The 22179-nt window shown below is 42.4% G+C and overlaps 1 protein-coding gene across 3 annotated transcripts in view; it reads right to left on the reverse strand.

Annotated features, from left to right (window-relative positions):
- The window catches only part of LOC139566168 (xin actin-binding repeat-containing protein 2-like), a 58690-nt gene extending 39041 nt beyond the window's left edge, over positions 1-19649 (reverse strand). The window contains exons 1-2 of one of the 3 annotated variants that reach the window (XM_071387145.1): positions 19501-19649; positions 18695-18994 (exon numbers count right to left, since the gene is read on the reverse strand). In XM_071387145.1, coding sequence (XP_071243246.1) covers positions 18695-18925 — 231 coding nt within the window. In that variant the 5' untranslated portion in view covers positions 18926-18994; positions 19501-19649. Of the gene's footprint in view, positions 1-18694; positions 19180-19500 lie in introns of those variants that run through there. The other 2 variants (XM_071387147.1, XM_071387146.1) reach the window with 2 other exon arrangements.
- Positions 19650-22179: the final 2530 nt, after the last annotated feature.

Consider the following 22179-nt stretch of genomic DNA (forward strand, 5'->3'; position numbering starts at 1 on the left):
TCCCTATCAAATCTAAACATTTCAAGCAGACAATTAACAACAATGACAAATGATTTGATGCAAAAACCTAAGAAAGATCCATCCAGATCTATCTATCCATCCAAAAACATAGAGATCCAGAAAACCGCAGCCTACGCTTTCACTATGGTGAATCACTAAAACAATACAGAAATACACTACGGAAAAAGAAGAAACAACACATCAGAATTCAGCTCAATGTAATTGAAGAATCCATAGAATCTAACCACTTCTGGTAAAATTGGAACACACTAAACAAACAACAACACAAATAGTTATCTATGCAAAACGGAGATGTATGGGTAAACCACTTATCCAATCTTTTTGACCCTACAACAAAGATCACCAGCAAAGACATATACATAATCAATAAAAAATCTTAGAATCAACTATTAAAGACTACCAGAACCCACAGGATTCTCCAATTACATTGAATGAACTACAGGACAATTTCTTCAGTGAAAACAATGTACTGAGCAAATGTCAAATGGGCTTTTTACTAAATTAAGGTATGACAGACCATGTATTCACCCTGCACACTGTAATTGACATACAAACAAACCAAAACAAAGACAAAGTCTTCTCATGCTTTGTTGATTTCAAAAAAGCTTTTGACTCAATTTGGCATGAAGGTCTGCTATATAATTACAAAAAATCTGCTATGCAATAATAAAATGGTGTTGGGGGAAAACAATATAAAATCCATGTACACAAACAATAAATGTGCAAAAAAAAAACATTTTTTTCCAAAGGGTCTACGTCTTCAACATATATATATATATATATATATATATCAACGAATTGGCGAGGGCACTAGAACAGACTGGAGCACCCCGCTTCACCCTACTAGAATCTGAAGTCAAATATCTACTGTTTGCTGATGATCTGGTGCTTCTGTCCCCAACCAAGGAGGGCGTATAGCAGCACCTAGATCTTCTGCACAGATTCTGTCAGACCTGGGCCCTGACAGTAAATCTGAGTAAGACAAAAAATAATGGTGTTCCAAAAAAGGTCCAGTTGCCAGGACCACAAATACATATTTCATCTAGACGCTGTTAACCTAGAGCACACAAAAAATGATACATACCTAGGCCTAAACATCAGCACCACAGGTAAGTTCCACAAAGCTGTGAACAGTCTGAGAGGCAAAAAGGGCCTTCTACGCCATCGAAAGGAACATAAAATTCGACATCCCAATTAGGATGTATGAGACACATATTTATCTCAGATTACACAGATCCACAAAGAATTTCAAAACAAATCCAATTTTGATAAACTCCCATATCTATTGGGTGAAATACGACAGTGTGCCGTTTTGTGACCTGTTGCCAAAAGAAAAGGGCAACCAGTGAAAAACATAAATATGGGTTGTATTTACAATGGTGTTTGTTCATTTATTTTAAAATCGTTATAACACTGTACATGGCCATAATATGATATTTGAGATGTCTCTATTCCTTTGAAACTTTTGTGACTCTAATTTTTACTGTTAATTTCTGATTGTTTATTCAACTTTTGTTTATTGTCTATTTAACTTGCTTTGACACTGAAAACATATGTTTCCCATGCCAATAAAGCCATTTGAATTGAATTGAGAGGTAGAGAGAGGGATACGGAGAGAGAGACAGAAAGGGAGCAAGAGAGCGAAAAACAGAGAGTGCGAGAGGAGACATACAGACAGGCACATAGTGGAGAGAAAGACAGAAGCTGAGTAGAGAGAGAGAGTGTGTTGACGGAGTGGGCCCAGCTTGGCTGTGGCGTCTCCAAGCAGGTTTGAGATGATTAGGAGCCTCTGTCTCGCTGGGCCAGCTGACACACACAGAGGAGCTAAACAGTACTGTGTGCCAGATGGCCAGACGGCCAGACAGACAGGCTGCAGAGGTGTCATATGTTGTATGGGTGGAGAGCACTATTCTAGGCACCAGGGTTTATTGTTGGTAACACCTCTCACTCTATCACACTCATCACAACACAGCACATCAAACCCAGAAAAGCCCCAGCTACAGTGGTGGGTTAGTGATGATGTAACACTCCTCTGAGTGTAGGCTGCTTTGCACTGGATTTATGGAAGGTGTAGGAAGTACTCTGAAAAAGTTGTCAATGTTGATATAACATGTATAATAATTTTTTTCACTGAACATTTCTGAGAGAGATGTATAGAGAGATAGCGAGTTGGAACCACAGAGAGTCAACATGAACAAAATAGAGTGTGGTTCTGAAATGTGCTCGTCATGCTTCAGCATAGATGGGACTTGTTTATGAAGTACAGTGACCTGCTTGTTAAGTCCCGAGAACCAACATCTCTCTCTCTCTCTCTCGCTCTCTCTCTCTCTCGCTCTCTCTCTCTCTCGCTCTCTCTTTCTCTCGCTCTCTCTTTCTCTCGCTATCTCTTTCAATCTCTCTCTCTTTCTCAATTTCAATTTAAGGGCTTTATTGGCATGGGAAACATATGTTAACATTGCCAAAGCAAGTGAACTAGATAATAAACAAAGTGAAATAAACAATAATAATTAACAGTAAACATTACACTCACAAACGTTCCAAAAGAATAAAGACATTACAAATGTCATATTATGTGCAAATAGTTAAAGTACAAAAGGGAAAATAAATAAACATAAATATGGGTTGTATTTACAATGGTGTTTGTTCTTCACTGGTTGACCTTTTCTTGTGGCAACAGGTCACAAATCTTGCTGCTGTGATACTGTGGTATTTCACCCAGTAGATATGGGAGATATTGGATTTGTTTTCAAATTCTTTGTGGATCTGTGTAATCTGAGAGAAATATGTGTCTCTAATATCGTACATTGGGCAGGAGGTTAGGAAGTGCAGCTCAGTTTTCACCTAATTTTGTGGGCAGTGTGCACATAGCCTGTCTTCTCTTGAGAGCCAGGTCTGCCTACGGCGCCTTTCTCAATAGCAAGGCTATGCTCACTGAGTCTGTAAAGCTTTCCTTAAGTTTGGGTCAGTTATAGTGGTCAGGCATTCTGCCACTGTGTACTCTCTGTTTAGGGCCAAATAGCATTCTAGTTTGCTCAGTTTTTTTGTTAATTCTTTCCAATGTCTCTCTCTCTCTCTCTCTCTCTCTCTCTCTCTCTCTCTCTCTCTCTCTCTCTCTCTCTCTCTCTCTCTCTCTCTCTCTCTGACTAGGCCATTCTCTCTGTCTCTTCCCACTGGGCCTATGCGTAATGAATGCAAATCATGTTTCACTCCCTTTCATCAGGCTCCTCTGCCTCTAAATGTTTACTGAGCGCTGCCAAACACCAACTCCATCCGACGCTATTTATACGTACGAGTGACGGATCTAAACCGGGATATCCAGATCCTTCTCCATTTCCAGACAGTGACTTTGGACATAAACTGAATCAGGGGCCCCTTGTTCATCAATACCGATACAATGTTCTGGGGATATAGGCCTGGTCTATCTTTGTTTATATGAATATAGACAGGTGGAAGTAAAATAAACTAGCTGCGAGTGTGTTCTCAGTTTGACCAACGGTGCTGCTGTTAATGATTAAGCCGTCACTCCGAATACCGTTCGTCATCCAGTAAGTTATAAATAAAGCTTTAACAGGTTTGGAAACAAACAACAATTTAATCTATTTCGCCATGGCAACAGTCACAGTAGCAGCCAGGTCTGTGTGAGGGGACGTTATGAATTATAGTGCTGTCTTTGTCTCAGAGCAATATCTACATAAATGATTAAACTGTAAGCCCCGTGGTTCGTGTGGTAATCCGTTAGCATGCACGCTCCGGTGCCGTTCTGGGTGTCATCATAATACTGTTGAAAAAAAAGAAAAGGGCCCTGAAACACAGAATCATGCTGGTGGCGAAGATGGGTTATGACGATAATGAAGATGACTGGTGAACAATAGGAAAGGAATGCTCATATGCACATAACAGTAGTACAAGATGAATGCTTTAGAAAGGGAAACCCCCAATCAAATTCCCTACCTGTAGAGTATCTAGAATAGAACCTGTTGTAGGTCAAGTCAATGGAAATGGAAAGCCAGGTGAGGATGTGGCCTGGCCGTTGGTTTAACTATACAACAGATAAGTGCTGGTAATAATTGGAATGTCTAGCGTTCAGAGACCAACTCCTTTGTCATTGAGCCGTGTGGTTGGACTCATACAGCCGTGACTCCATTAAATGATTTGAATCAGTGAAACTGAGAAGAGGTGGAAGTGTCTCATAGAGCTAATGGAATTTTACAAGTGAGCCATGAGGGCCGGGCTGGGCTGGACAAGAGAGGGCTGGAAGAATGGGTCAAAATGAAGGGGTTTTGGTATGGGTGTTAGTAAACTGTAGCCTTAATGTCAACATAACATTAACCATTTGGAGCTTTAAAAGAGGCTCTCATACTTGTTTTCCAAATACCACTTCCTGTCAACCAGGGCAGCCAATGAAATGACAGTAAACACAATTGACTAACCCCTAAATAAAACACACAAGCATACACATGATGTTGTGTCAAGTGTCAAGTTACCTAGCTGATAATTATGCATATGGGACACATTAAGCAATGTTCAAAGCCTCCATAAAAATGAAAGACAATCATTCTCCCGAGTGGCGCAGCGGTCTAAGGCATTGCATCTCAGTGCTAGAGGTGTCACTACAGACCCTGGTTCAATTCCAGGCTGTATCACCGTGATTGGGTGGCGCACAATTGGCACAGCGTCCTCTGGGTTTGGCCGGAGTAGGTTGTCATTGTAAATAAGAATTTGTTCTTAACTGACTTGCCTAGCTAAATAAAGATAAATGCTTTTGTAGTACATCCAACACAGTACAGAGGTACGGTAGCTACTCAAGCTGTGAAGATCAACCTAAGCTCCCATGTACATTCCCACCCGCACGTGCCACCATCTGAATGTGTGCAGACGCCTCCCATTTAAGTGTCCAACTGGACTTCAGGATATGTCACATTTAAAGCCACCCATGACATCAAGCTTCATAAGTCACAGTGGGCTGTATATTTAGAGTCTGGATGTCCCGTGAAGTGAGGATGGGGAGTGGGCTATCTATCTCAGAGAACCCCTAGGACCTCCAAAAACAAACACCAGAGATTAAATCCCTGGTGAAATAACAGGACAATGACACAGGATGTGCCGTGCTGTGGTGACATAGATCCTATCTCTGTGGCATGGTGTGGTGACATAGATTCTATCTCTGTGCCATGGTGTGGTGACATAGATTCTATCTCTGTGCCATGGTGTGGTGTCATAGATTCTATCTCTGTGCCATGGTTTGGTGACATAGATTCTATCTCTGTGCCATGGTGTGGTGACATAGATTCTATCTCTGTGCCGTGGTGTGGTGTCATAGATCCTATCTCTGTGCCATGGTGTGGTGACATAGATTCTATCTCTGTGCCATGGTGTGGTGACATAGATTCTATCTCTGTGCCATGGTTTGGTGACATAGATCCTATCTCTGTGCCATGGTGTGGTGACATAGATTCTATCTCTGTGCCATGGTGTGGTGACATAGATCCTATCTCCGTGCCATGGTGTGGTGACATAGATTCTATCTCCGTGCCATGGTGTGGTGACATAGATTCTATCTCTGTGCCATGGTGTGGTGTCATAGAATCTATCTCCGTGCCATGGTGTCGTGACATAGATCCAATCTCCGTGCCATGGTGTGGTGACATAGATCCAATCTCTGTGCCATGGTGTGGTGACATAGATCCTATCTCTGTGCCATGGTGTGGTGTCATAGATTCTATCTCTGTGCCATGGTGTGGTGACATAGATTCTATCTCTGTGCCATGGTGTGGTGTCATAGATTCTATCTCTGTGCCATGGTGTGGTGACATAGATTCTATCTCTGTGCCATGGTGTGGTGTCATAGATTCTATCTCTGTGCCGTGGTGTGGTGACATAGATTCTATCTCTGTGCCATGGTGTGGTGTCATAGATTCTATCTCTGTGCCATGGTGTGGTGACATAGATTCTATCTCTGTGCCATGGTGTGGTGACATAGATTCTATCTCTGTGCCATGGTGTGGTGACATAGATTCTATCTCTGTGCCATGGTGTGGTGACATAGATTCTATCTCTGTGGCATGGTGTGGTGACATAGATTCTATCTCTGTGCCATGGTGTGGTGACATAGATTCTATCTCTGTGCCATGGTGTGGTGTCATAGATTCTATCTCTGTGCCATGGTGTGGTGTCATAGATTCTATCTCTGTGCCATGGTGTGGTGACATAGATTCTATCTCTGTGCCGTGGTGTGGTGACATAGATTCTATCTCTGTGCCATGGTGTGGTGACATAGATTCTATCTCTGTGCCATGGTGTGGTGACATAGATTCTATCTCTGTGCCATGGTGTGGTGACATAGATTCTATCTCTGTGCCATGGTGTGGTGACATAGATCCTATCTCTGTGCCATGGTGTGGTGTCATAGATTCTATCTCTGTGCCATGGTGTGGTGTCATAGATTCTATCTCTGTGCCGTGGTGTGGTGACATAGATTCTATCTCTGTGCCATGGTGTGGTGACATAGATTCTATCTCTGTGCCATGGTGTGGTGACATAGATTCTATCTCTGTGCCATGGTGTGGTGACATAGATTCTATCTCTGTGCCGTGGTGTGGTGACATAGATTATATCTCTGTGCCATGGTGTGGTGACATAGATTCTATCTCTGTGCCATGGTGTGGTGTCATAGATTCTATCTCTGTGCCATGGTGTGGTGTCATAGATTCTATCTCTGTGCCATGGTGTGGTGTCATAGATTCTATCTCTGTGCCATGGTGTGGTGTCATAGATTCTATCTCTGTGCCATGGTGTGGTGTCATAGATTCTATCTCTGTGCCATGGTGTGGTGTCATAGAATCTATCTCTGTGCCATGGTTTGGTGACATAGAATCTATCTCTGTGCCATGGTGTGGTGACATAGATTCTATCTCTGTGGCGACATAGATTCTATCTCTGTGCCATGGTGTGGTGTCATAGAATCTATCTCTGTGCCATGGTGTGGTGTCATAGAATCTATCTCTGTGCCATGGTTTGGTGACATAGAATCTATCTCTGTGCCATGGTGTGGTGACATAGATTCTATCTCTGTGGCGACATAGATTCTATCTCTGTGGCATGGTTTGGTGACATAGAATCTATCTCTGTGCCATGGTGTGGTGACATAGATTCTATCTCTGTGGAATGATATATGCTGTATGACTTTGGTTTCTTCATTATAGACCTACCTGTTGAGGTATGTAACTTTTATGGATGGCTTCAGATTGCATTTGGATTACAGTTGTTAACTGGATTCGTTCTGACATTTGTGATTTATTGTTCTTGATTATTATTTGACATTTTTGCTGCACTGTTAGGAGCTAGTAACACAAGCCTTTCGCTGAACCCGCTATAACATCTGCTGAACTATGTACAGTACGTGACCAATAAACTTTGATTTGATTAAACAGCTATGACATTTATAAACCCTTTAGTGGTTAGCGCTATTGTTTCTCATCTATAACAAATGTCATGTTTTATTCAAATCTAAATATCAGATGATAATGAAAATGTTGATATTGCTCCTCTATGATGTGCATTAAAACAACATGTTAAAACACCACAAATTATTAAGAAGTTGCAATATGGAGATGTCTCTATATTCACATTAAATGTGTATATGACTTGTGAATACATATATACAGTACCAGTCAAAAGTTTGGACACACCTACTCATTCAAAGGTTTTTCTTTATTTTTACTATTTTCTACATTGTAGAATAATAGTGAAGACATCAAAACTATGAAATAACACATATGGAATCATGTAGTAACCAAAAGAAGTGTTAAACAAATCAAAATATATTTTATATTTGAGATTCTTCAAAGTAGCCACCCTTTGCCTTGATGACAGCTTTGCACACTCTTGGAATTCTCTCAACCAGCTTCACCTGGAATGCTTTTCCAACAGTCTGAAGGAGTTCCCATATATGTTGAGCACTTGTTGGCTGCTTTTCCTTCACTCAACTCATCCCAAACCATCTCAATTGGGTTGAGGTCGGCTGATTGTGGAGGCCAGGTCATCTGATGCAGCATTACATCACTCTCCTTCTTGGACAAATAGCCCTTACACAGCCTGGAGGTGTGTTGGGTCATTGTCCTGTTGAAAAACAAATGATCGTCCCACTAAGTGCAAACCAGATGGGATTACGTTTTTCTGCAGAATGCTGTTGTAGCCATGCTGGTTAAGTGTGCCTTGAATTCTAAATAAATAATTGACAGCGTCATAAGCAAAGCACCCCCACAACATCACACCTCCTTCTGCAGGCTTCATGGTGGGAACCACACATGCGGAGATCATTTTACCTACTCTGCATCTCACAAAGACACGTCGGTTTGAACCAAAAATCTGAAATTTGGACTCATCAGACCAAGGGACCAATTTCCACCGGTCTAATGTCCATTGCTTTTGTTTCTTGGCCCAGGCAAGTCTCTTCTTCTTAGGTGTCCTTTAGTAGTGGTTTCTTTGCAGCAATTTGACCATGGCCTGATTCATGCAGTCTCCTCTGAACAGTTGATGTTCAGATGTATCAGTTACTTGAACTCTGTGAAGCATTTATTTGCGCTGCAATTTCTAAGGCTGGTAACTCTAATGAACTTATCCTCTGCAGCAGAGGTAACTCTGGGTCTTCCTTTCCTGTGGCAGTCCTCATGAGGGCCAGTTTCATCATAGCGCTTGATGTTTTTTGAAAATGTTCCGGATTGACTGACCTTCATGTTTTAAAATAATGATGGACTGTCATTTCTCTTTGCTTATTGGAGCTGTTCTTGCCATAATATGGACTTGGTATTTTACCTAATAGGGTTATCTTCTGTATACCTCCCTACCTTGTCACCACACAACTGATTGGCTCAAACGCATTAAGAAGGAAAGAAATTCCACAAATTCACTTTTAACAAGGCACACCTGTTAGTTGAAGTGCATTCCAGGTGACTACCTCATGAACCTGGTTGAGAGAATGCCAAGAGTGTGCAAAGCCGTCATCAAGGTAAATTGTGGCTACTTTGAAGAATCTCAAAAATAAAAAATATTTTGATTTGTTTAACACTTTTTTGGTTACTACATGATTCCATATGTGTTATTTCATAGTTTTGATGTCTTCACTATTATTCTACAACGTAGAAAATAGTTTAAAAAGTAGGTGTGTCCAAACTTTTGACTGGTACTGTATATATTTAAAAAAAAAAAAAGATATATTTATATATACACACATCAATCCCTGAGGTCATCTCATTAGGATAGCATGATGATTAAGCAGAAGCAGGACTAATTGATGTGACTCCCAGACATTTGATTGCCCCCCTCTGGTTGGGACAGGTAATGACATCTGATTCCACTGTCAACCAGTACAGGGAACCCGTGTGTATGTGAGTGTGTGCATGTGTGTGCGGGCGTGTACATGTGTGTTACACAACCAGGGTCAGACAGACCATGTAAACATAAACAGATGGGGTCGGCTAGTCAGCTAGTCCACTCGAGCAAAAAAGGAAGTCTTCGCTCCGAACATAAACTATTGCATCACTCCACATCTGTGGATAATGGAAACATAGCCTGTCCTCCTCTACAGTGGAATCAGTGAAGTTTTGGCACTACTTATACGACCACCCGGCGATGATCCATCCTCCATTGTTATGTCTAACCTCTCAATGACATCCCAGGCATTCCACTGTATAAATAATAAAATATCCCACCAAAGCTGACATTTGCATTACAACCCTACAGATAAGGCAAGAGACAGAGTCATGTTTTATAGTGAGCTGCAAACCTTTTCTTCTGTGATCTGTGAACACTGGCCCTGTGAGGAACTGACACAGGCTTTTGTTAGACGACTAAATCAGAGATAAGAAGGTGACCTTCCCATTGCCTGTGAATACTGTGTGGCTGAGAATGTTATTAGAAACCAGAGTGAAACAGAGACAAATTAACAGTCAGATTATTGTGCTTCATTCAAGGTCTCCTTTAATTAAATGTTCTAAAGGGGTATTAATCAAATATTAATATTCCGCTTTATTGTTTCTCAGGTCACCTTGCCCCAAAAGGGGACAATTCATCTGATTTGGGGGAATAAAAAAGCACTTTGACACCATGGGCACGCAGAACGAAAATTAAAAACGAGAATGAAATCTTCTGCAGAGGAAATTGAAAGGAAACGCCAAATTGGATTGACATTCATTAAGAATCAAATGTCAAATAGAAAGGTCAGGTTAAGTATGATTCAAAGGAAGAATTAAACAGGTATCCGTGTTCTCAAAATTAAGATTCGAGATAATGACAGAAAGATCGGTTTCTTTACGAATTTTGGTCATGCAAAATAAAGGATGAATTCCAAATGGGTGTTGTAGACTAAAAGTAAGGCCATATCCCTGTTTCCTTGACTTGAAAGATGAAATAGAAGAAGGATTGAGAGTCGTCATATTGGATCCCTATAGAAATACAAGCAGTTCAGCGTTAGTATATCATAACGGTACAGTAGATAACCACCATTGTATGGGGTTTGGGGGAAGCAGGTAGCCTAGTGGTTAAGAGCATTGAGCCAGTAACCAAAAAGTTGCTGGTTCAAGTCCTTGAGCTGACTGGGTGAAAAATCTGTTGATGTGCCCTTGAGCAAAGCACTCAACCCTAATTGCTCCTGTAAGTCGCTCTGGATAAGAGCATCTGTTAGCCTAACCTACATCGTCTCAGTCTCATCATGACTGTCAGTCAGCTCATGTCAAGGGAATAAAATAATACATCTTTGAAGCAAATGTCTCCTAAATGTATTATAGGACAAGGTCCATTGGGGAATAGCCAAACTCTGTTCTTATCAGGACGTGTTTGGTTTATTATGGCTCTGTTCCACTCTGTCTCGCCACACTAGTCTAAATATACTTAATAAGACTTAACTTTCCCTAAAATACTACATTTCACTCAGTACCAGATGAAGTTTTTACTGTGTATTTGAGACATGGCCAGTTATTCTGAGCCAAAGAATGTCTGTGAAAGATTGCATCTTTTGGACCTTTGGCATCAGTGGTTCAGTGTTGTGGTCACAGCAAACTACGGTACAGTCATCTGAGAAACCTCTCACATTTCCTTTCACATCTTTAGTCACTCTCACCCCTGTTTCTGTTTCTGTCTCTGTCTCTGTCTCTGTCTCTGTCTCTCTGTCTCTGTCTCTCTGTCTCTGTCTCTGTCTCAACTTGTCAGTGAGGTCACTTATACATATTAATTAAAGAACAGTAAAGATTAAAAAAACAACCCCATCACAAAAAGAAAAAAAGAAAAAAAAGAAGAACTATTTCGTTTTTTACACTTCTGCTCTTGTGGTTAAACTACTAAGAATGAAGCTTCTCAGCTGCCCTTTAATCAGTTTAGCTGACTGCACCTTCCTCTTTGTGATCTGAAGCAACACCAGAACCCACAGATCCACATAAGAAGACAGACAGCAGAACCCAGTCCAGAACTCTGACTACGACAGGCATGATCCAGTTCTCTATAGATCCACGTCTCCACTCTGCCTGTGCTCCCATCTGATCTATGGCAGGCTGGCAGTATCTAGGCCCTCCACTCCCCCGCTGTCAGCCACAGCAGACATACCAATTACAGGGTTATTTTAAAATACAGCTTAACCATACAACCCCAGGAATAGGCCTTAAATAGCACAGTGTGGAATAAGCCCCGTCGTCTGCACGGACAGCATGTGCCACCTACAGGTTTCAGCCCACAGTCGGCAGACTAGAGAGACACCATACTGCAGCTGTGCTGCCGCCACAAGAACTCTAAAACCCACAGAGTTGGAACTACTGTATGTTTATTATGAGTAGGGCTCGGAGTTTTCCCTGACCATGAGCTAACTAGGAACAACTTTGGTTAAGTTAAGGCTATATGGTCAGGAACAACTCTAGAACCTAATTATGGACTAGTCAGAGCTACTATGAGTCCCACAACTAAGCAATCAAAGCCAGTGAGCTCACTGAATAGATAAATAAGAAGTTAATCGGTATCAGAATGGGTGATTAATAATACACAGGCCTTAAATACATCTAAAACTAAAAGTATTGTATTTGAAAAAAAAATCTAATCTAAGACCCAAACCTCAACTGGAGTTATACATTAAGTGTGTGACCATTGAGCAAGTTGAGGAAGCTAAACTCCGAGGTACAGTTGAAGTCAGAAGTTTACATACACTTAGGTTGGAGACATTAAAACTATTTTTTTCAACCACTCCACAAGTTTCTTGTTAACAAACTATAGTTTTGGCAAGTCGGTTAGGACATCTACTTTGTGCATGACACAAATAATTTTTCCAACGATTGTTTACAGACAGATTATTTCACTTATAATTCACTGTATCACAATTCCAGTGGGTCAGAAGTTTACATACACTAAGTTGACTGTGCCTTTAAACAGCTTGGAAAATTCCCGAAAAGGATGTCATGGTTTTAGAAGCTTCTAATAGGCTAATTGACATAATTTGAGTCAATTGGAGGTGTACCTGTGGATGTATTTCAAGGCCTACCTTCAGTGCCTCTTTGCTTGACATCATGGGAAAATCAAAAATCAGCCAAGACCTCAGAAAATAATTGTAGACCTCCACAAGTCTGGTTCATCCAGCAATTTCCAAACGCCTGAAGGTATCACGTTCATCTGTACAAACAATAGTACGCAAGTATAAACACCATGGGATCACGCATACCGCTCAGGAAGGAGACGCTTTCTGTCTCCTAGAGATGAATGTACTTTGGTGCGAAAAGTGCAAATCAATCCCAGAACAACAGCAGTGGACCTTGTGAAGATGCTGGAGGAAACAGGTACAAAAGTATCTATATCCACAGTAAAACGAGTGCTATATCGACATAACCTGAAAGGCCGCTCAGCAAGGAAGAAGCCATTGCTCCAAAACCACCATAAAAAAAGCCAGACTACGGTTTGCAACTGCACATGGGGACAAAGATTGTACTTTTGGAGAAATGTTCTCTGGTCTGATGAAACAAAAATAGAACTGTTTGGCCATAATGACCATTGTTATGTTTGGAGGAAGAAGGGGGAGGCTTGCAAACCGAAGAACACCATCCCAACCGTAAAGCACGGGGGTGGCAGCATTATGTTGTGGGGGTGCTTTGCTGCATGAGAGACTGGTGCACTTCAGAAAATAGATGGCATCATGAGGGAGGAAAATGATGTGGATATATTGAAGCAACATCTCAAGACATCAGTCAGGAAGTTAAAGCTTGGTCACAAATGGGTCTTCCAAATGGACAATGACACCAAGCATACTTCCAAAGTTGTGGCAAAATGGCTTAAGGACAACAAAGTCAAGCTATTGGAGTGGCCATCACAAAGCCCTGACCACAATCCTTTAGAAAATATGTGGGCAGAACTGAAAAAGCACGTGCGAGCAAAGAGGCCTTACAAACCTGACTCAGTTACACCAGCTCTGTCAGGAGGAATGGGCCAAAATTCACCCAACTTATTTTGGGAAGCTTGTGGAAGTCTACCAGAAACGTTTGACCCAAGTTAAACAATTTAAAGGCAATGCTACCAAATACTAATTGAGTGTATGTGAACTTCTGAACCACTGGGAATGTGATGAAAGAAATAAAAGCTGAAATAAATAATTCTCTCTACTATTATTCTGACATTTCACATTCTTAAAATAAAGTGGTGATCCTAACTGACCTTAAACAGGGAATTTTTACTAGGATTAAATGTCAGGAATTGTGAAAAACTGAGTTTAAATGTATTTGGCTAAGGTGTATGTAAACTTCCGACTTCAACTGTATAACATTGGATGGTCAATTATCATGGTCAAGTTATATTGAAAAATGTGTTGTGAAGATGGGGAGGGGTATGTCTGTTCTGAAATTATGTTCTGCGTTTTAGACACAAAAATCAACTGCACTAGTTGTTCAGGCTCTGGTCTTGTCCCATCTTGATTACTGTCCGGTAATATGGTCAAGTGCAGCAAACAAAGACCAAGCAAAGTTGAAAATGGCTCAAAACAGAGCAGCACGCCTTGCCCTTAACTGCACATACAGAACTAGCATCAACGACATTCATGATAGTCTTTCCTGGTTGAGGGTTGATGAGAGATTAACTGCTTGTCTTTTTATTTTTATGAGAAGTATTACTGTAATGAAAATTCCAGATTGTCTGTATAATCAAATAACATTCAGCACAGACACCCATACATACCTCTCAAGACATGCCATCAGGGGTCTCTTCACATTCCCCAAGTCCAAAACGAATTCACGACAACACACATTATTATACAGAGGCATGATCCAATTACTCCAGCAAACAGCAAAATGACCCTAAAAAAGTGGATAAAACAATGTCTGATGGCAAACTAGCGACTGTGAAATGACACACACACAGACACACTCGAACACAATCTACACACACGTTATTTTTCAGTTGTACATCGTTTTATTCTACATTTGTGTGACTGTTCTTGTCTATCAGTGTATCAGTGCTTGGTTACTCGTCATGTTTTGTGTTTTGTGTGGACTCCAGGAAGAGTAGCTGCTGCTTCGTCAAAAGCTAATGGACATCTGAATAAACCAATAAACACTGTCAGTGTATTGATCTAGTTTAGAAATTACTAAAGCTGCTTTCAGGTGGTTGACACTGAGACATGGTCATCTGTTTTGTTTACAGCATGACTAAGTTCCCTTTACAACTCTCAAGAGGACAGTAATACCATGGCCGGGGCTAAGAAGCATCAGTTGTGTATTTAGGCTACACTTCACAGGCAGGAGGATGAACTGGAGATCGATACAGATCTCTCAGTGCAGCTAATGGGGAGAGTTCACTCATTTCTTTCACTTTTGCTGTGCTCTTCATGCCATCTACTGGTAGCTTATAGATTCACTAAGGATATTGTAATAATATTTGTATTATAGTTATGATTAAACCGATCGAATCTGCGGTGGATCTTTGGCATTACGAACACATCATGGCCAGATTTGGGAAGAATATGGTGGACATCATGACGTTTTTTTAAACCAACTAAGAGAATAACTAGGTCAGATGGACCATTCGTTACTCACTGGTAGACATTTGGCAGTGGGATGCTTTCCCCAAAATGACCCACTTTGCTTCCAAGTGTCTTAGATTTTCCTCTGAGAGCAGCCAGCTGTAATGTGATGGAAAACCAGGCGGTGAGTCATTCGCCCTCGACTTCAGTGAAAAAATAAGACGTAAGCACTTTTAACAGAGTCAACAAACTTTGGGTAAACCCTATGCCAAAGGCTGAATCATATTCTCTGGCTTTGAAACAATTCTCCTAACCCCTAGACCGTGGTATCCACTGCTCTTTGTAACAATACTCCTAACCCCTAGACCGTGGTATCCACTGCTCTTTGAAACAATACTCCTAACCCCTAGACCGTGGTATCCACTGCTCTTTGTAACAATACTCCTAACCCCTAGACCGTGGTATCCACTGCTCTTTGTAACAATACTCCTAACCCCTAGACCGAGGTATCCACTGCTCTTTGTAACAATACTCCTAACCCCTAGACCGTGGTATCCACTGCTCTTTGAAACAATACTCCTAACCCCTAGACCGAGGTATCCACTGCTCTTTGAAACAATACTCCTAACCCCTAGACCGTGGTATCCACTGCTCTTTGAAACAATACTCCTAACCCCTAGACCGTGGTATCCACTGCTCTTTGAAACAATACTCCTAACCCCTAGACCGTGGTATCCACTGCTCTTTGTAACAATACTCCTAACCCCTTGACCGAGGTATCCACTGCTCTTTGTAACAATACTCCTAACCCCTAGACCGAGGTATCCACTGCTCTTTGTAACAATACTCCTAACCCCTAGACCGTGGTATCCACTGCTCTTAGTAACAATACTCCTAACCCCTAGACCGAGGTATCCACTGCTCTTTGGAATAATACTCCTAACCCCTAGACCGTGGTATCCACTGCTCTTTGTAAAAATACTCCTAACCCCTAGACCGTGGTATCCACTGCTCTTTGTAACAATACTCCTAACCCCTAGACCGTGGTATCCACTGCTCTTTGTAATAATACTCCTAACCCCTAGACCGTGGTATCCACTGCTCTTTGTAATAATACTCCTAACCCCTAGACCGAGGTATCCACTGCTCTTTGAAACAATACTCCTAACCCCTAGACCGAGGTATCCACTGCTCTTTGTAACAATACTCCTAACCCCTAGACCGTGGTATCCACTGCTCTTTGAAACAATACTCCTAACCCCTAGACCGTGGTATCCACTGCTCTTTGAAACAATACTCCTAACCCCTAGACCGTGGTATCCACTGCTCTTTGAAACAATACTCCTAACCCCTAGACCGAGGTATCCACTGCTCTTTGAAACAATACTCCTAACCCCTAGACCGTGGTATCCACTGCTCTTTGAAACAATACTCCTAACCCCTAGACCGTGGTATCCACTGCTCTTTGTAACAATACTCCTAACCCCTAGACCGTGGTATCCACTGCTCTTTGTAACAATACTCCTAACCCCTAGACCGAGGTATCCACTGCTCTTTGTAACAATACTCCTAACCCCTAGACCGTGGTATCCACTGCTCTTAGTAACAATACTCCTAACCCCTAGACCGAGGTATCCACTGCTCTTTGGAATAATACTCCTAACCCCTAGACCGTGGTATCCACTGCTCTTTGTAAAAATACTCCTAACCCCTAGACCGTGGTATCCACTGCTCTTTGTAACAATACTCCTAACCCCTAGACCGTGGTATCCACTGCTCTTTGTAATAATACTCCTAACCCCTAGACCGTGGTATCCACTGCTCTTTGTAATAATACTCCTAACCCCTAGACCGAGGTATCCACTGCTCTTTGAAACAATACTCCTAACCCCTAGACCGAGGTATCCACTGCTCTTTGTAACAATACTCCTAACCCCTAGACCGTGGTATCCACTGCTCTTTGAAACAATACTCCTAACCCCTAGACCGTGGTATCCACTGCTCTTTGAAACAATACTCCTAACCCCTAGACCGTGGTATCCACTGCTCTTTGAAACAATACTCCTAACCCCTAGACCGAGGTATCCACTGCTCTTTGAAACAATACTCCTAACCCCTAGACCGTGGTATCCACTGCTCTTTGAAACAATACTCCTAACCCCTAGACCGTGGTATCCACTGCTCTTTGTAACAATACTCCTAACCCCTAGACCGTGGTATCCACTGCTCTTTGGAACAATACTCCTAACCCCTAGACCGAGGTATCCACTGCTCTTTGGAACAATACTCCTAACCCCTAGACCGTGGTATCCACTGCTCTTTGAAACAATACTCCTAACCCCTAGACCGAGGTATCCACTGCTCTTTGAAACAATACTCCTAACCCCTAGACCGTGGTATCCACTGCTCTTTGAAACAATACTCCTAACCCCTAGACCGTGGTATCCACTGCTCTTTGAAACAATACTCCTAACCCCTAGACCGTGGTATCCACTGCTCTTTGTAACAATACTCCTAACCCCTTGACCGAGGTATCCACTGCTCTTTGTAACAATACTCCTAACCCCTAGACCGAGGTATCCACTGCTCTTTGTAACAATACTCCTAACCCCTAGACCGTGGTATCCACTGCTCTTAGTAACAATACTCCTAACCCCTAGACCGAGGTATCCACTGCTCTTTGGAATAATACTCCTAACCCCTAGACCGTGGTATCCACTGCTCTTTGTAAAAATACTCCTAACCCCTAGACCGTGGTATCCACTGCTCTTTGTAACAATACTCCTAACCCCTAGACCGTGGTATCCACTGCTCTTTGTAATAATACTCCTAACCCCTAGACCGTGGTATCCACTGCTCTTTGTAATAATACTCCTAACCCCTAGACCGAGGTATCCACTGCTCTTTGAAACAATACTCCTAACCCCTAGACCGAGGTATCCACTGCTCTTTGTAACAATACTCCTAACCCCTAGACCGTGGTATCCACTGCTCTTTGGAATAATACTCCTAACCCCTAGACCGAGGTATCCACTGCTCTTTGTAATAATACTCCTAACCCCTAGACCGTGGTATCCACTGCTCTTTGAAACATACTTTCTATCCCTTGTCATCTTGTTCTATCGTGACATTTAAACCATCCATCTTAGTAAATAGTGCATTTTCTAACTGTGTTAAAACAAAATGCAATAAAAAGAGAGGCCAAAATCCTGAAACCAGGTGCTGCACCAGGGGTTTTCTATTTGTCAGTGATCACACGGAAGTCTTTCACAGGATCCCACATAGCCACCTTGAAACTAGAATAGACGTATTTATGGAATTAAGTGAGAGACGCAACAAGAACACAAAAACGAGCAGCAGAGCTGATGTTTTTAAAAGATGTGATGCCGTTGGTCACCAGACCTCCCTCTATCTACACTGATACTCTGCTCACTGTCGTTCAGAAACTAGAGACAGATGCATTACAACTGTGACAAAATCTCCAATGAACCTACTTCACTAAACTTACTTTTTGAACTAAAGTTTCCACTAAAGTTTTATTCCGTTTCTCACAGTAAATGTAGCCCATCAGTTGGTTCCCTCCCAAACAGTCCATGGACAGAACGCTTTGGGCCACAGTAAGTTAGGGCACTGTTTGGCTAAAACATTCAATTCACATAAAGCTGTACTGCATAATAAGCAAAGAAGTGTACTTACAGTGTTGGCTGCTCCTGGGGGCTTCTCAAACATCCTCTTCAAGTTACTCAGAGGGATGTCAAACCTCTCAATGGTCTTGGCAGCCTGGAGGTCCTCCCGGAGTACTTGGTCGTCCGTGCCGTCTGCCTGAGGGACAGAGAGATACGGCGAGGAGGAAACGGAGCCCGAGGTCGCTAATGACTCGCCACTCACCACCTCCAACTCCTCTCCATTTCCTGATTGAATTTCCATTGTTGTGGAAACCGTATCCCCCCGTTCTTTCTTCTGGGCAGGAGCGTACAGGGGAAGTCTATTGTATGACTGGGAGGTAAAAGGGGGAGAAAGGAAGAGAGATTTGTGAGTATTGTGAGTGAGAGAATGAGAGAAAGAAGAGTAGATGGGGGTAGATGCCTTTCTCTGCTCTGTTCTGACCCTGTGGCTAGCTCTAGACACACCAGGCTGATAGACGACACAGAGAGGCTGGCCTTCAGAGGAGGAGAGAGGGAGAGGAGAGAGGAAAGGGTTTTCCCAGTGACACACCGTTTTGGGTCTTGGATGCAGCTCACAGTAACGTCAGCTACATAGCTATGAGAAATAAATATTCACTTTAGAGAGAGAGACAGAGGGAGACAAAGGGAGACACAGAGAGAGAGAGAGAGAGAGAGAGAGAGAGAGAGAGAGAGAGAGAGAGAGAGAGAGAGAGAGAGAGAGAGAGAGACAGAGAGAGAGAGAGAGAGAGCGATAGTAAGAGAAAGACAGACAGACTGACCAACATAAGGCCTCCTTTATAAATGTAATATTACACTAATAGAAGTATTATATCCTACCTTTCAGCTTAATCCTGAAGCAAGGAACTCCAGAACCCAGTTTAGACTGAACAGACCCCTTTCTCCCTCCCTCTGTCAGTACCACCCAGGCCAGGCTGACAGGAAACAGTTGAGACGCAGTGTTGACAACGTCTCCACCCTCACACCGCCCAACCCTAGCCTTGTCTGGCTCCAATCCTATTATTCCTGAACAAATCATGGAAGCTCTGTCACAATTAACCTCCCACCCCAGCCGCCAGTGTGATGGTTGTTTTATTGCCCTTCCTTTCCTTGGGAGGATTTTACTTCACTGGTCACGGCTAAAGGTTGTTTGACGGTTTAAACACATATTTTCCTCTACTGACACCATTGGAGCACAACTTTTCTACTGTTTTTCTTTGTCCCCTGTAACATTAATGGTGTCTCTCACAGCTTTGCGTTGAATGTTTTTTTGTGTCAAGGCAAGGGTCTTTCAGTGTGGGGACTTTGTGCAGTGTGAGGATATGCTAACTGTACTGTAAGGTTTTGCTGGGTTTTCTGAATGAGTTTAAGCAATGAATCGTCAACCATATGAAATTATTTGAATTACTTATGCATAGGTTGTGAAATCCGCCAAGGCAACTCTGTGGTCCTCTCAGGTATGTCAAAAGGACTTTTTTTTTTAAGTACCTTGAAAACCATCTCAGGTAGTAGTTTAATATATTTTAAAATACACTTAGAAGGTATTGGAAAATACTCAAATACACTGACTCAAACACACCACCATGTGTTTTAAAATAGTATTTAAAATAAGTATTTGAAAATATTTTCAAATAGTAGGCTATTTATAGCATATTATTTGAAAATGCCTTAAATTACTCCCAATAGAAGTAAGTAGTTGATTCGGGCCACATTATTCGAAAATAGTCAAATCCCCCAAAGTCGTTCAGCTCAGGGAATAAAGAGATGGATACAGCGGGATATGAGAAAGGGAAAAAGATTGAGCGAGAGATCAGATCATCATAATGAGTGCGAGGCCATGACAGATGCATCTGATAGTACTGTGGGGATATAGTATCCAGCTTCATTTGAACCTGTGGCATATACATTATTTAGTGGAGGCCAAAGGTATGTGTGTCACTTTCAAATGGATCCTGTATCCGCCTGGCACACTCATCTTACAGGAGTTACAACACTCACGTGCAAGCCCATGCATGCACACAAACACATGCACATAAACTCAGCAAAAAAAGAAACGTCCTCTCACTGTCAACTGCGTTTATTTTCAGCAAACTTAACATGCGTAAATATTTGTATGAACATAACAAGATTCAACAACTGAGACATAAACAGAACAAGTTCCACAGACATGTGACTAACATAAATTGAATAATGTATCCCTGAACAAAGGGGGGGGTCAAAATCAAAAGTAACAGTCAGTATCTGGTGTGGCCACCAGCTGCATTTAGTACTGCAGTGCATCTCCTCCTCATGGACTGCACCAGATTTGCCAGTTCTTGCTGTGAGATGTTACCCCACTCTTCTACCAAGGCACCTGCAAGTTCCCAGACATTTTTGGTGGGAATGGCCCTAGCCCTCACCCTCCGATCCAACAGGTCCCAGGCGTGCTCAATGGGATTGAGATCTGGGCTCTTCGCTAGCCATGGCAGGACACTGACATTCCTGTCTTGCAGGAAATCTCGCACAGAACGAGTAGTATGGCTGGTGGCATTGTCATGCTGGAGGGTCATGTCAGGATGAGCCTGCAGGAAGGGTACCACATGAGGGAGGAGGATGTCTTCCCTGTAATGCACAGCGTTGAGATTGCCTGCAATGACAACAAGCTCAGTCCGATGATGCTGTGACACACCGCCCCAGACCATGACGGACCCTCCACCTCCAAATCGATCCCGCTCCAGAGTACAGGCCTCGGTGTAACGCTCATTCCTTCGATGATAAACGCAAATCTGACCATCACCCCTGGTGAGACAAAACCGCGACTCCTCAGTGAAGAGCACATTTTGCCAGTCCTGTCTGGTGATGTTCTGATATACCCATCCTGTGCAGGCGTTGTTACACGTGGTCTGCTACTGCGAGGACGATCATCTGTCCATCCTGTCTCCCTGTAGCGCTGTCTTAGGCGTCTTACAGTACGGACATTTCAATTTATTGCCCTGGCCACATCTGCAGTCCTCATGCCTCCTTGCAGCATGCCTAAGGCACGTTCACGCAGATGAGCAGGGACCCTGGGCATCTTTCTTTTGGTGTTTTTCAGAGTCAGTAGGTATGCCTCTTTAGTGTCCTAAGTTTTCATTACTGTGACCTTAATTGCCTACGTCTGTAAGCTGTTAGTGTCTTAACGACCGTTCCAAAGGTGCATGTTCATTAATTGTCTATGGTTCATTGAATAAGCATGGGAAACAGTGTTTAAACCCTTTACAATGAAGAGCTGTGAAGTTATTTGGATTTTTACGAATTATCTTTGAAAGACAGGGTCCTGAAAAAGGGACATTTCTTTTTTTGATGAGTTTTACGTACGCACACACACTGCCCTCTCCCTCCCAGAGCGGATCAGACGTAAGAAATGGGCCTCATAATCTGTAGTCCTAAAGTCCTCTTCATTCCCATGGAAAATACATAACTCAACAGCTACATACCAACCATGTCATGACAAGTATGAATATAAGTTGTTATCTTGGATTGCAAAAAGTAAGATGGGGG

Source organism: Salvelinus alpinus, chromosome 38 (genome assembly GCF_045679555.1).
Source record: "Salvelinus alpinus chromosome 38, SLU_Salpinus.1, whole genome shotgun sequence".
Lineage (NCBI taxonomy): Eukaryota > Metazoa > Chordata > Actinopteri > Salmoniformes > Salmonidae > Salvelinus > Salvelinus alpinus.